The sequence below is a fragment of the Microcaecilia unicolor genome, chromosome 2 (genome assembly GCF_901765095.1).
Source record: "Microcaecilia unicolor chromosome 2, aMicUni1.1, whole genome shotgun sequence".
Lineage (NCBI taxonomy): Eukaryota > Metazoa > Chordata > Amphibia > Gymnophiona > Siphonopidae > Microcaecilia > Microcaecilia unicolor.
In genome coordinates this window covers 431,606,600-431,622,469 of record NC_044032.1, presented here as the reverse complement: position 1 = coordinate 431,622,469, position 15,870 = coordinate 431,606,600, and the positions used below count along the sequence as shown (strand labels likewise).

Sequence of the window (15,870 nt, the reverse complement as noted above, 5' to 3'; positions counted from 1 at the left end):
GACTACCTTGCATTGTCTTGAAATAAAAATGATTTATATAAAAAAAAAAACTACAATAGACCAGTATCCACTATGTCCTCTTGCATTAATATCCATTCAGTCCAAATGTTTCGGCATTCTGCCTGCATCAGGAACAAATATCCATAAACATTGGAACCAGTGTTTGTCTAGTCACTTAGAACATTAAGGGCCCTGTCTACTAAGCCACACTATAGGTGTACTAAGTAATTAGCACACTCAAACACTAGAGACACCCATAGGAATATATGGGTGTCTCTAGCACTAAAAACACTTAACACACCTTAGTAAACAGGGCCCTAAAACAAAAGAAAACCGGCACAGGTAGCAAACATGGAAGAAAAAAAAAGAAAAACGAAAAAATACATAAAGAAAATTTTAAAAAAATGGTATTTAAAAATTATGTTAATGCCAATGGTACACCTTATCCATACAAGAAAACTTACTTTTAACTTGAAATATATAGAGGGGTCTCAAATTCCCTCTTCTAAGTCAAAATTCATTCTAGCAGCTGGAAAAGGCCCAAAACACTTATAGTCTGCAAGTGAGTTCGTTCAAGTCCACACAGAAAAACACAGATATCTATCAAATGGGCTATTTAGTACCAGCCTCCTGTACCATATATTACATTTCAGCAATGCAGACTGCCATTAAAAATTAAACCAATGTTGTGGGACCATAAATGTTATGGTCCACACAGAAAAACACAGATATCTATCAAATGGGCTATCTAGTACCAGCCTCCTGTACCATATATTACAGTTCAGCAATGCAGACTGCCATTAAAAATTAAACCAATGTTGTGGGACCATAAATATTATGGTCCCATGAAATTGCCATTAAATATCAAAACAATCTCATGGGACCATAACATTTATGGTCTCACGACATTGGTTTAATTTTTAATGGCAGTCTGCATTGCTGAAATGTAATATATAGAATAACAGGCTGGTACTAGATAGCCCATTTGATTGGGGGGGGGGGGGGGGAGGGGGGTGCACCACTCTCTGAAAGGGAATCCACCCTTCTGCACTTGTCTTGCGGCCATCTGTCAGGGGGAAAACGCGCCTGATGGTAATCCAAGGCCAGACTCCACTGGAGGGGATACAGAAAGCAGGGCCGCAGGGGACCCCTGCGGAAGAGCTCTTTTTAACAGGTATGCATTATGCAGCAATAAAACAAATTCAGGGGAAAATGGCTCACCCTGACCTCCTGGTTCCAGTCCGGGGGAAGCAGCTCTTTTATTAGCCTCCACACTAGGCGCCCCTCCAGGCTCAAACCCCTCCGCCTCAGCGGGGGTCGCACCATGCTGTTCCAAAATGGCGCCTGCTGCCAGCTCCACGGAGCGGGAAGGAAATCGCTCGCCATGCTCGGGCCGGCTCTACCGTCTGAAAAGCACGCCTTACAGAGCCCCGCTGCAGATTTGCGCTTACCACAAACGGAATAGCGCTTAACTTTCTCAGCAGCCATCGCCGAAAGCGGCAGAAATTCAAAATGGCGGATTCGCGCCAAAATCGTCCCAAACATGGGCCCTCCCCGGAGGAGCTACAAAATGCTCTTACCTAACCAGACCGAGTCTCCAAGCTCCGGTCACACTGCACAATCAGAATAAAACCTCTTTTCTGGGATCACAGCACCAAAGTGCAACGCGACTTTTTTTTTTTTTAACGCTGTGAGGAAAGTTTGAGGCAACAGTGAAAGAGGCAAATTTCCAACTCTGGAGGATCAGTAGCGTGGGAAAGGCAGGGAAAGGGCGAACCTATGTGCCTGCATCTACAGTGTAGGCAAAGACAGGGACAGGGCTTGCCTATTTGTCTACTTCCACATCGGGGGCCGGGTAAGGCATGGAAAGGGCTAACCTATTTGCCTTTAAAGTGGGCACCATCAGCCACAACACCCCTGCTACAACTGGCAAAAGCACAGGAGCCACCCCAGGCAGATTTTCTGAAGGAGCTTGAACAAGCTGCAACCACCCTGCTGGGGAGATAGAGAATATTGGAGAGGCAGATGGAGTTAGCTGGCCATGAGGCACTATGGTTTTTCAGTGCTATCTCCCCCTGCTGGTTGATGGAAACAACCCACTCGTAATGGATTCACACTCATTATGGATTCATCTGCTTGATGACAAGGAAGTCCACGCTCTCTTAAATGAACAATTTAATTGTTCTCATTGCCTGTCTGACAAATGAATAGTAAGATCCTCAGATTTATCTAAGTTAAGACGAAAACCTGAGAAGTCACCAAACTCAGCAAAAATTCCTAGTATTGCTGGCAGGGATGTTTGAGGTTTACTAGGAAGCACCAGATCATCACCTGCAAAAGCAGATATCTTGAACTGTTCAGTGCCTATCCTGACTCCTTTCACATCCTCTGCCTCCAAAATGTCCCAAATCAAAGGATCTATAACCAGTACAAAAAGGAGTGGAGAAAGGGGACATCCCTGTCTTGTGCCTCTTGCAATCCCAAATGTTTCGCAGGACATCCAATTTACCCACACCTCCGTGACTGGACCATGATAGAGAGCACTTTTCGCCCTCTTAAAAAATCCAACAATACCATATACCTTTAAAGTCGCGAACATAAAATCCCAATGAACTCAAATGCTTTTTCTGCATCAAAGCTGATTAGTAACGAGGGTGTTGAATGATGATGCAATCTCTCCAATGAAGCCAAGAACTTTCTCATATTTCGTGCCACTGAATGTTCCCTCACAAACCCCACCTGAGGGGCTGCTACTATATCTGGCAATACCCGAGCAAGTCGATTGGCCATAATTTTTGCAAACAATTTTGTTTCAAAGGGAAGCAAAGAAATGGGCTGATATGAATCTGCCTTAAGAGGGTCCCTTCCTGGCTTTAACACCATCACAATCTGGGCTTTCCGCAAGGTCTTTGGGAGTTCACCCCCCCCCTGCATGAAATGATTAAACACCACTGACAGACAAGCAGCGATTTCCGATACTAGAATTTTGTAAAATTCTGAGGGAAGGCCATCAATCCCCGGTGACTTATGTAACGGACTATCTCAAATACACCATCTAACTTCTTCAGTGATATCAGCATTAAGGTGATCCTGTTGGACTCTTGTAATCTTGGGGAGATTCTTTCCCGAGAGGTACATCTCAGCAGCCAAACCCAGATCCTCTGGAGGAGAATATAAATGCATATAAAAGCTTCCCAAAATAATAAGGATCTTTCTGTTAACTCTCCCTATTAAACTCTGCATACTCCCACCATTGACAGTGTATATAGGAGGAAAACTGAGTATCATAGTACAACTCTCTAGGAAACCTCCAATGAGCCTGGTACTTCCGATCAGTATCCCATGAAATGGAACCCAGATCAATGCATGATCGAACACCTGAGTAGGCCCTATCTCCACTTGAAGTAGGGAAGCAGCACAACCAGTCGATACTAAGAAATAATCTATACACGATTGTGTGTCGTGAGCTCTAGAAAGATGTGTGAAGTCTCTTTCGCCCGGGTGAAACAAATGCCAAGAGTCCAACAAATCCAAACAGGAACACAACCATGGTACCCCCTTAGCATAATTCACAGGCCTCACCCTAGAGGGTCCAGTACTGTCCACCATAGGGTCAAACACTGAGTTAAAGTCTCTCCCCATGATAACTGGGATCTGATCAAAGGAATGTATATGTTTCAATATTGTTTGGAAGAAACCTCTGTCATATTGATTAGGCGCATAAACATTGACTAGTAACAGGGGCTTGTGGTTCAAATGAATCTTTAAAATCATATACCGAACAGAACTATTAACAATCAGAGGGAACCCAACCTTTACAGCAGGTATAGAAAACCCAGTCTTTCAGCGATGGGAAGAAAGAGGTTTAGAATGTCTGGACGATGTAATAGGCGATAACGGAAAGATTAAACCTTTAGATCAGCTGTTGGAGGCAGATGCAATTCAATGGGGTGATACATTTGCGCACTGCCAGCTCAAACATTTTATTCAGTCAATAGATCAGGACCGATTGGAACAGAAACGGATTGAAACTAAAAAAATTTTTTCTAGAAATTTCTGAAGAAACGCCATCAATTTCAGGGATACATAAAGCTCTGTGGCCATATGAGAAACCCAAAAACTTTCAAAAGATAAAAGAGCGCTGGGAGAAGGATTTAGGAGTCAAGTTATTGGTATGGGATGTTGAGAGGCAACTGAAGGGGATACCAAAATTGGTCAGCGGAGCTCAATATAGGGAATGTGCATTCCGCTTTATACATCGAGCATACATGTCACCTGCACAATTCGCAAAATTTGGGGGTTTGCAGACGCCCCTGTGTGTGAGATGTGGGAGAACAAACAACACATTTTACCATAGTTTTTGGAGCTGTTGGAAGATTAGAAGGTTTTGGGGGAAAATAACCCATTATATATCACAATTATTAGGCCGAAAGCTAGCAGGTACACCAGTGCAGATGTTGTTAAATTTACCAGGATCATTTAAAGGTCAAATACCAGAGCACAATTTATTTTTCCGTAAAATAACATTGCTGGCAAAGAAATGTATCTTGCAAAACTGGACAAATGATACAGGGCCAGATTATTGGCATTGGCGGAACCTTATCCACCAGTTAATGACGTGGGAAGCTAAAGAAGCCAAACGTTCACTAAAAAGAAAGAAAACATTTATGAAAATTTGGGGTGCTTATGTAGATTCTTTGTCTCATAGGGGAAGAAGTTTGGTCCTCAACACATTAAGATGATGATAAAGCATAAATATCAATAAAACGGGGGGAGGGGTGGGAGGGGGGAGGAATGGGGGGGAAAAGAAAAACTTTTGGAGACTGTAATAATAGGATGTTGTATAGTTTTGACTTGGCAGATGTGGTATCAATGATTGTAAGAATGTTCTTGTTATGTCTTCAATAAAAAATGTTGAAACATAAAATCATATACCGGCCCAAAGGATCCACAATCATACACTTTTTTTTCAATGTGGAGACCTTTACGAAATAAGATAACTCCTGCTTTTCTGTTTTGCGCAGGACCCTCCACATAGTCTCCAACCCACCATCAACATAATTTTTTATGTTCTACAGCATTTAAAAGAGTTTCCTGAAGCATTACTATATGAGCTTTTTGTCTATTCGGTGTCTATAAGATCTTACTAAGTTTGACTGGGGAGGAAATACCCCCACACTCCATGACACAAATTTAACCATGTGACCCCTTGGGGCCGTCCCATGCGTGAGAGAACATGTTCAGGTTTAGACTTTTATTAACAAGGGAAGAGCGTCCCAGCCTACACCCTTCCCTCCGCACACACAACCAAATGAGGCCCCTATCCCCCTCCCCCACATCACACCACCAAAGACCATGGAGCAGACCCTCCCCCTCATAAAGACCCCACTCACTACCCAGCCCAAAACTACTACTAACCCCCCCCCCAAAAAAAAAAAACAAAACAAAAAAAACACTCTACCCTCTGAGCCCCATCCTAAGAGTTATGAATTGAACTCAGCACGTACAGGCACCCTACTTCCCCATACAAATGTGATTAGGCTAAGGCAAAGAATAAAAACCAACAAGATTAGCTACACCCTACCAAGGACTCCTAGATGTTCAACGCCGATCTAAAGAGAAGGGATACAAAAAAAGGGGGGGGGGAAGGGCGGAGGGGAGGGGGCTAATACTCCAAAAAATCTTATGATTGCTGAAGAGCATAGCTCTGGCCTATACCACCTAGAGAGACAAGCGCTATTCCCAACATCCAGAGCCCTGCAGTAAGAGTACCCACATAGCATGTTCAAATTGCATTAAATCTACATAGCTACTCAAATTCTGGTAAAGGAAAAAAAAAAAAAAAGGAGGGTGAAGCTAATCATATAAGAACCTATAAACCTTTTAATTAGAGCAGCCCATAAAGTTATCCTCATTATTAGTACATCCTGTGTGTCTCCCAACCCCTCCACCCTTCAACCAGGAGGCCTAAAGCCCATTTAGACCCGCTAAACACCAAAAGAGTGTCTTCAGAAAGCTTTCATAAAAACTCTCATAGAGAGGATATGAAACAGTCCAATGTCAGCGGCAAATAGACTGACTTTACCAAGTCTCTCAGGACGTTCACCGTAGATCACAGATTCGCCTCTCACCTCCAAAATCCAAATGCCAGTGCTCATGTCAGCCTTTCAGAGACCCCCACCAAAGCCACAATGAGGTGACTGCGAGGTCTAATATAGATCTAGTAGACATACCAATAATAATGTGTTGAGTATTCACTCAGCGGACACATCTGCCAAAGACTTAAGAAATTCTTTTGCATAAACTACTGTATCAAAGATCTTTTCTGATCCCTCTTGGTTCACTTTCAATTTAGCCAGATAGACTAAGGCAAACTTATTTATTGATTTATTTACCGCCTTTTTGAAAGAATTCACTCAAGGCGGTGTACAGTAAGAACAGATCAAACATGAGCAGGAGGCAATTAGAGCAGTAAAAATATTCGAACAACAATACAAAGTAGGGCATGGTATACTACTTGCAATGACAACACAATGAGGCTTATTTTCAAAGCACTTAGCCTCCCAAAGTTCCATAGAAACATATGGAACTTAGCCTCCCAAAGTGCTTTGAAAATATGCCTCAATATGTACTAGAACATTATAATTGGTAGTGAAGGGTAAGGCAAAGTTGTAACATATAGATGAGTAAGAGAGTAGGAAGAATTAGAAAGTAAGGCGATTGATTTGAAGAAAGTTGCACGTGAGGTCAGAGAGATGGTTAAATATTATCTCAGCTAGGATAGGAGTGGATAAACATGTCCCGCTGCAGTATGTGCAGCCCGAGTCAATCCTTGTGTGTGTGAGTGAGACTAACAAGTTAGTTACTTCTTCCGTTAAAGGCTTGGTTGAAGATTTGTTTCGGTCAAATAAAGCTGCACAAACGGGCGCGAACGCCCTGCCGCGACCCTTGCAGAGTAATCTTGAAAGCATAAAATTTTCTGTCCCTCATGGCAGAGAGTAAGACCAGAACGAAGTGCTCGCAGGACAGCTTGTTTATGGCCATAGTGCAAAATTTTCAAAATCACCGCTCGCGGCCTAGCAGTGCTCCATCTCGGGCCCACCCGATGCGCCCTCTCCACTCTCAGCGGACCATGCAAGTTTTTAAGCTGCAGGGACTGGGGAATCCAGCGTTCGAGAAAACTCACCATCTCCGAATCTTTTATCTGCTCAGGTAGGCCAACGAGTCTAAATTGTTGCGACAGGAGTGATTTTCCAAGTCGTCTAACTTTAATTCCAGTTCTGTTAGTTTTTTCTGCAAGGCCCCTGCAGGTTCAATGGCCTCCGTCATGCGGTCTTGTATGTCGCTTACTCTCTACTGCATATGATCCAACCTCTCATGTGCGGACTTTGCTCCAAACAAGGCTTGCAATTTATTGTCCAGTGCCACTTCCACTGCGGCAGTGACTTCCCTGGTGATCTCTGCTGTCCACGCGGAGCATACATTAGAGCAGGGCGAAGTCTGCACATCCGCCATTTTGGGATCAAGATTCTTGCATCTGTCCTTTTCTTTTTTTCTGCAGTTTAGCTGCCATCTCACTCTTCTTGGGCAATTCGCCGATACAACACCCTGCACCAAGATATAGATGTAGTCCACAGAGACTCTAAAGCTGCTAAAGGTACTTCCAGGCTTGATTAGTTAAAGAGGAAGCGCAGGAGCTCCACTTCTCAGCATACACACAATTGAGACATTATGTAAGCTCTTTGCCTGCAGCCTCATTAAATGTTTCCTGGGAAAAATTTGATGATATACTGCCACGTAACTCTTCTCTAGTTACCTTTAAAAAAAAAAAAAAAAAAAAAAACTTCAAATTATATGGAAAACTGCTTTGAGATCAAAGTGAACAAGTTCACCAGTTTTTCAGAATTTATGGCAAGGTTACACTGGCTTCCAGTGGCGGACCTTATTTTGTTTAATGCACTCTACGTATTACATCGTATTATCTATGGTTCTACTGCTCAGTTGTTAATAAACATGGTCTCTAAAACCTTATTTGGACACTCTTCTAGATTGTTCTTTGCCCCCCCCCCCCCTTTAGTAAAGTGCCTTTTCTGAGAATAATTAATGCTACTTAGTTTTCAGGTGGCCACACTGGCCATGCTTCCTTATTGGAACCTTGCCCAGGGATGACATGAGAGAGTATCATCACATAGGAGGAGCTATAGAAGAAATTATAGTGGAAGGCGTGTAGGGGAACATTTTGATACCACATAGGGAAAGGGTCTGTGGATACAAGGTTTGGATAGCAGGGAAATCCCACAGGATGATATGTGCAGGCCATACCCTAAATGCAACAATAGGATATCCAGAATCCACAACAGTAGCCTCATCACCATTTCAGATGGCTCTAATTTGGCCCCAGAACCATCACTTGAGGGTCTAAGAAGACCAGTCACACTCACTACCATCACCCTCTCCAGGTAAGAGGATCTAAAGAAGTGAGCCCAATTCCTGCACCTGCATGAGGCACAATGGCTTGAGGAGGTCTGAGCTGAAATGCTGGAGGCAAGTGCACAGCAAGCTATAGCTAAATGCTTCTGCATTCCATCATTGCCAATGTATGCACATATAGTTGGTCCACAGTCCATAGGCGTCAGGGTTCCCCTGGATGTACAAGTAATTGAATGAATCATATATTGTGTCTGTGATAACAATGTGCAGGATTCCACCACAAACACTCAATCTCACCGAGTACTAGTAAAGGGATCTGATGGAATGGGTCAGCATCAACCCTCAAGGCCAAAGCTGGATAATGGTAGTAGAGCAGGGAAAAAAAATCATCATCATCCTGCATGAAGATTAGAAGACCCACCTTTACTAGCCACTTGGTCTAAGGACGACTATGTACTAAAGCAACACAACACACCACTTTTAGTGTACAAGCTACATGAGATGCACAGACTAATATCCCTATTAAGCTAAATTCCTAGTCTTTTGGAAAATCCACCTGTCTCCTGTAGAACATCTCCTGAGGGCAAGGTGGGACCTTAAATGGATCCAACAGAAATCCACCTAGGTGGAGAACTCAAAGATCCCACAGTGTGGAGCAAAAGGTCAGTGAAGTGGGAAAATGATCACGAATTCCAGAGACAAGGGTACTTGAAGAAGACGTATTGAACAAGGACTCGCACAGGGCCTATGTTTCAACCAGGAGGCCTGCATCAGGAGTCTAAAAGCAAATTACATATCACATATAAAATAAGATACAAATAAAAAAAGTAAACAAACTCTTACATAAAAATAAACAACAAAAGCAATGTACATATAAAACATCTGATAGTCAACATTTTTTATATCCTATATAATAATTTGCACCTCCGTCTGGATGCCTGGGTTGGTAACACAGTTCCCATTGGTCCACCCTGGGGATGATGTCACAGGGCAGACCAATGGGAAGTGAGAGGGAAGGGAACCCAGCAGCAGCCACCGGAGGTGAGTAAACAATCCCCCCCCCCCCCAGAGTTCCATGACCCCCTACCTCCCTCCAACTCCCATCCGTCCGAGTTCTACGGGTCCACTCCAGTCCGACGGCCCCACTCCCGTCCCAGTTCCACGGCCCCCCTCTCCTCCGATTTCCGTCGCCCAGCACCTCCCTCCCTCTCTCTCTGTGGCCTCCAAGTGCAAGGAGGACGTGTGCGGGTGCCCCAGCCCTTCGTAATTGCCAGCTGTTTAAAACGTTTTACCTCCTGCTCCGCCGGCAACAGTGAAGTCCAGCACACACGGACGCCGCTTCAGACTGCCTTTGCTTTCACTTCTGTTTCAGTTGTTCCTCTGGTCCTGCCCTTTGCTGGCGGAGCAGGAGGTAAAACGTTTTAAGCTAGCACTTACGAAGGGCTGGGGCACCTGCACACGTCCTCCTTGCACTCGGAGGCCACAGAGAGAGAAGGAGGGAGGCGCTGGGCGGCGGAAATCGGAGGGGGGACGTGGAACTCGGATGGGAGTGGGGCCATCGGACTGGAGTGGGGAGGGGGTCCTGAGAGGACAGAGGGGGGGAGGGAGGAGAAGGTGGGGGAGAGGGGAGGAGCTGGTCCTGGAACTCTGAGGAGAGGGAGGGAGGCAAGGAGGGGTGCCTGGAACTCGGAGGAGAGGGAGGGAGGCAGGGAGGGGTGCCTGGAACTCTGAGGAAAGGGAGGGAGGCAGGGAGGGGGCCCTGGGACCTTGCTAGCGCCCGTTTCATTTCTGTTGGAAACGGGCCTCTTTTACTAGTGATGCTATAAAGAGAGGCAGGAGTACACAGGATACACTGAAAATGAGGTTAAAGATGAGAAAAAATAGATTTCTGCCCTTTTTTGTAATATATCTCACTGTTGAGACCCGGTGGTGTAAGAGTATTCAAGTCAAAAATCAGTCTCTGTCCTTCTCGTAGAAGGAGATTATCCAGATCACCTCTCCTCCAGGTGTTTTTAAATACTAGAAATCTCAGATCCGTGGTAGTATGTTGGGCTGCAGATCAGTGGCTAACCAGAGGCAGTGCCTCCATTGTTCTATTCATGCAGCTGCGATGTTCTATGATCCTGGTTTTAACAGGCTTGGTGGTTTTACCAATGTAGAGAAGTGAGCATGGACATAAGATAATACAAATGATGAAAGGTAATACAAATGACGAAAGGTGTGTTACAATCTGAGGTTATGTCTCAAAAAATATTTCTTCTGTGTTCTTGGACGGACAAAGATGGATGTTTCAAAACAAACTGCAAACACTACATCGGCCACATTTGTGAAGGTCAAAAGACAACACATTAAAGACTTTGCTTAATCGTTTATTCATAAAGTCAGTTTTCTTATATAGTTTATTATGTAATAGTTTTTTTAAACTTTTTTATTTATATATTTGTATAGTGTAATTTTAATTAATAATTTTTTTATTATTTCTGTTCACGTGTCATTATTTCATGATAATCATTGTTATGTTGTATATATGCTTTAAGGAATAAGGTCATTAACAGAAACCAACACTGACATATACCCATTGCTTATTTACACATTTTTTGACTACCAGATGTTTTATATGTACATTGCTTCTATTGTTTAATTAATTTTATGTAAGGGATAATTTATTTTTTTATTTGTATCTTATTTTATATGCGACATGTAATTTGTTTTTAGATTCCTGATACAGGCCTCCAGGCCGAAATACAGGTCCCATGTCGAGTCCTTGTTCAATAAATCTTCTTGAAATACCCTTGACTCTGGAATCCATGATCACTGACCTTTTGGGACCTTAAATGGACCCATCTCCTGTAATGGCTCACAGCATATCCTCATCTCATCCTTTCACCCTCTGCTTCACCTCAGCTGTACTAATAGGATGGGAGTTAAGGAATCAAACCTACCCAAGGAGAATATCAATCTAATTGGGGTATTCTGCACAATCTGTAGTCATCTCAAAGAGGCTTTAGTGAAACCTGAAGAGACTATTTTACCTGGGTAAAATCAAGGATTGAACAAGCCTAAATGTAGTACTAGTAGTGTCAAAAGATCTCTTTATAAAACAAAGGTTTTTTTTTTGAGTATGAAAAAAAAAAAAAAAAGATTTATGACCAAATTTATATGAGAATTCATACTAAAAAGTACTACCTACTTCTACCCCTAGTATTCTCAAGGAGTTTTCAAGAGAAACAATCCCCTCCAATATTAAATTGTCGATGTCTAAAAGGGTGATTCATTGACCCTAACCACAAAAACTTGGTCTTTTCCTTATTTAGCTTAAGTCTGAGAGACGAAATCCAATTTTCAATTAAACTGAAACAGTTTAAAATACCAGTAAAAGTCATAGTTCAGTCATCAAAAATAGAGCAGAGATGTCATTAGCATATATATATAGCTTGCTCTAAAGCTACTCTCAATGACTGTAACAAGATGTTAAACAGTGTAGGCCAGTGATTCCCAAACCTGGTCCTGGAGGCACTCCAGCCAATCAGGTTTTCAGGATACCCACAATGAATATTCATGAGAGAGATCTGCATGCACTGCCTCCATTGCATGTAAATCTATCTCATGAATATTCATTGTGGATATACTGAAACCCTGACTGGCTGGGGTGCCTCCAGGACCAGGTTTGGGAAACATCGGTGTAGGCAAAAGCGGAGAATATTGTGGAACGCCCTCCAGGGTTCTGACATAACATCCCCACCCTTAACACGGTAGGTCCTGTTGGTAAGAAAACCTTGAAACCACTCTAGAATAGTACCATGAATACCAAAACTACTCAATATAGCCAACAAAATCTCACAGTTCACTAAGTCAAATGTACATGAAAAATCAAACAATTAGAATCGCACATTTTCCCTGACTCAGCAGTGTCTTTCTAAAAGCTAAAATAGAACCCACCACCATTTTTGTGCTAAAATGTTTCCTAAACCCTGATTGGGAGCCATGTAAAATATCACATTTTTCCAAATAGTGTCAAGTTGCTGAATAACAAAACCTTCCATCATTTTTGTAACAATAGAGGAAAAGACTTCAGAAGCTCTGCCCTCTCAATGCACTAAGTGCGTAGAGAAGATGCAGGTTACTGTGTATCTAATCTCGATTACTATTTTGTAATTCTGAAAAATACACTCTTGAGCTCGTCATTAGTCAAAAACCTTCTGGGGGGACTAATATCGCTTCCTCCCTGATCCAGTGTCTTTCTAACTGGTATATTTTTATGTCCGATCACCACTTATCTTGTCTGGGTTGTAGCTATATTATCTGGGTACGCTCTACAGAGAGCTCCTGTTTCGCCTCTGCTTCATAAGGAGCTGACCCCTTGGCTACTGGAATCTCCTGTGACAAACAAATTGTACAGCGTATGAGAGTAGATCCAAGGACATTGCTCTAGGATTACTTCTTTCAGTCACTAATGTTAGGCTACTGTAGTGGTGTATAGTTGGGGGTAGTGAGTTTTGGAGGGCTCAGCAGACAAGATAAGGAAGCAACAGTGAGATGTGTACCTGGGAGCATTTATATGAAGTCCACAGCAGCATTGGGATGTCTGGGGGACCAGTCTGCTAAAAATGCTGGGCCCGCCTACATCCCAATGGCTTGATTTTGTGCATTTTTAACATATGCATTTTTCCCCCGAAAATGGCCTAAAAAGAAACAAAGCACAAAACCTTGTTCAAAATGGTATTTTCAAAAAAAAAAATTTTTAAATATAGATATTTTCCTTTTTACAAGAATGGGTATATTTCCTATTTAGATTTGGTACATTTAACGCAAAATGTCCAAAGTCTGACTTAGATGCACTATCAAAAATGACTCTCATAGTAACCTATGGAACTTTGTAAGTGATACCCTAAGAGGCATATTTTCAAAGCACTTTGGGAGGCTAAGTTCCATAGGTTTCTATGGAACTTTGGGAGGCTAAGTGCTTTGAAAATGAGCCTCTAAGTCTAATAAACATGTTGTTCCCAGAATAATTCTTTGCAGGTTATAATGATTTTTATTGACAAAAACAAGAACTATCCCAAATGCTGTTGTGCATGACTTTTCAAAAAATTTCAGATACCCCTAATTCCTAATTTGTTTTGGGATAAACTGCAGCACCATCACTCCGCTGCTGTTCTCGATCACTATTTCCATTTGTGTTTGCCTACCACAGTTACAGGATATCGCATCTGAAGAAAAGGACTTACCTGATCTTGAAAGTTTATGCAGCTCAACACTCTGCATTACTCTTCTACTGGTTCAGTAAGAAATCAAAGCCTGCAAAATGTTTAAATGGAAAAACAAACAAACAAACAAAAAAGAAAGCTGCGATATTTTCAATCAAGTGCATGGAATGGACTATTTGTTGAAGGCAAAGAGCATGAGCATGTTTACTCAAGCTGTTAATAAGACAGGGAACATTGTAATAGAACTCCATGAACTTGAGCACCACAGCTTTATGCCAAAAGGAACCTCTTAGAAAGAAAGGATTGTGTATATATTTGTTCAGATGAAATATTCAGACTTGCAAGTACAGAAGTACACTGGATTAAGAACCAGGGGAGCTGAGATGGATTCCCACTGCTGCTCTTGTGACTCTGGGCAAGTCACTTACCCCTCCATTGCCCCAGGTACAAAATGTAGATTGTGAGTCCACTAGGGACAGAGAAAGTACCTGTAAACTGCTTTGGTGTACTACAGAAAGGCAGTATATCAAATCCATGGCTCTATATCTAGATTATTAGACGTTTTAAAACAAAAAAACTCCATCCTCCCCCTTCCACCATTGCACCCCAAACAACCATCCAATTGTTTCCTCTCTCTCTTTCCCCAACCCAGTTTTATTTACCTTGAACATCTGGATACAGTGACATATACAGAAGAGACCAAAGTAGTGTGTTGGTGGTGGTATCTGTGCCTGCCAAAAACAGATCAGCTAAGACGAACAAGAGGTAGTCTTCATTAAAGCTGCTCTTGTTGTTGGTCCTTTTTTCCTCTTCTATATGCAAAAGGTACATGTCAATGAAATCCCTCAGGTTTTCTGGATCAAGTGTTTCCTTGTGCTCTGCAATTATTCTGCCCAGAAAGGCTTTGATGTCATTTACAATCTGCCTCTGCTCACTGAAGGGTCCAAAAGGAAAATAGTAAAGCCAGGGCAAGAGATTTACAAGGAGGACGAGGCCATTATAGCATACTTCTAATCCACGGAAACTGAGGTACAGCAGGGTCTTGAACTCTTTGTTCTCATAGTCAAAACGCTTGCCAAAACTGATGGAGCAAATAATATTGGACACTGCGTTGCCGATGATTGGAAAGGGGTTGACTGAGCCCTTTCCGTGTTTTAACATTTCTGCCTTCACATACTTAAATTCTTCATTAACTTTGATTTCCAGGCTGAGGTTCCCGAGTCCAAAGTGGCGGAGGGTTGAATGGGAGAACCTCCTCTGCTGCTTCCATACTGGGCCATAGGAGGCAAATACAACACCTGAAAGAAAGAAAGATAAACTGTTAAGACATCTGTATGATGACGTTATGGTCCGCAAATGTATAACAAGCAGGGCTCTGTCCTCTCCTGGTTCTCCTCTTATCTCTCCCACCGTACCTTCAGAGTACATTCTCATGGATCTTCCTCCACCCCCATCCCGCTCTCTGTTGGAGTTCCTCAGGGATCTGTCCTTGGACCCCTTCTTTTTTCAATCTACACCTCTTCCCCAGGCTGATCTCATCTCATGGTTTCCAATATCGTCTTTATGCTGACAACACCCGGCTTGATCTCTCCACACCAGACATCACTGCAGAAACCCAGGCCAAAGTATCGGCCTGCTTATCCGACATTGCTGCCTGGATGTCCAACCGCCACCTGAAACTGAACATGGCCAAGACCGAGCTTATTGTCTTTCCACCCAAACCCACTTCTCTCCCTCCACTCTATTTCAGTCGATAACACCCTCATCCTCCCAGTCTCATCTGCCCGCAACCTCGGAGTCATCTTCGACTCCTCCCTCTCCTTCTCTGCCCATATCCAGCAGACAGCCAAGACCTGTCGCTTCTTTCTTTATAACATCAGCAAAATTCGCCCTTTCCTCTCTGAGCACACCACCCGAACTGTCATCCACTCTCTCATTACCTCTCGCCTTGACTACTGCAACCTACTCCTCACTGGCCTCCCACTTAACCATCTATTCCCCCTTCAATCCGTTCAGAACTCTGCTGCAGGTCTTATCTTCCGCCTAGACTGATATGCTCATATCACCCCTCTCCTCAAGTCACTTCACTGTCTTCCGATCAGGTACCGCATACAGTTCAAGCTTCTGCTACTAACCTACAAATGCACTCGATCGGCAGCCCCTTCTTACCTCTCAACCCTCATCTCCCCTTACGTTCCTACCCGTAACCTCCGCTTACAGGATAAATCCCTCC

The 15,870-nt window shown here is 43.0% G+C and overlaps 1 protein-coding gene across 2 annotated transcripts in view; it reads right to left on the bottom strand.

Moving 5' to 3' along the window:
• LOC115461170 (cytochrome P450 2U1-like) overlaps nt 1-15,870 on the bottom strand; it is a 46,829-nt gene that overhangs the window by 21,347 nt on the left and 9,612 nt on the right. For both annotated transcript variants that reach the window (XR_003940670.1, XM_030190793.1), the window contains exon 2: nt 14,300-14,935. Coding sequence is in view for 1 of the 2 variants with exons in the window: in XM_030190793.1 (XP_030046653.1) it covers nt 14,300-14,935 (636 nt within the window). In the remaining variant the exon portion in view is untranslated. The remainder of the gene's footprint in view (nt 1-14,299; nt 14,936-15,870) is intronic.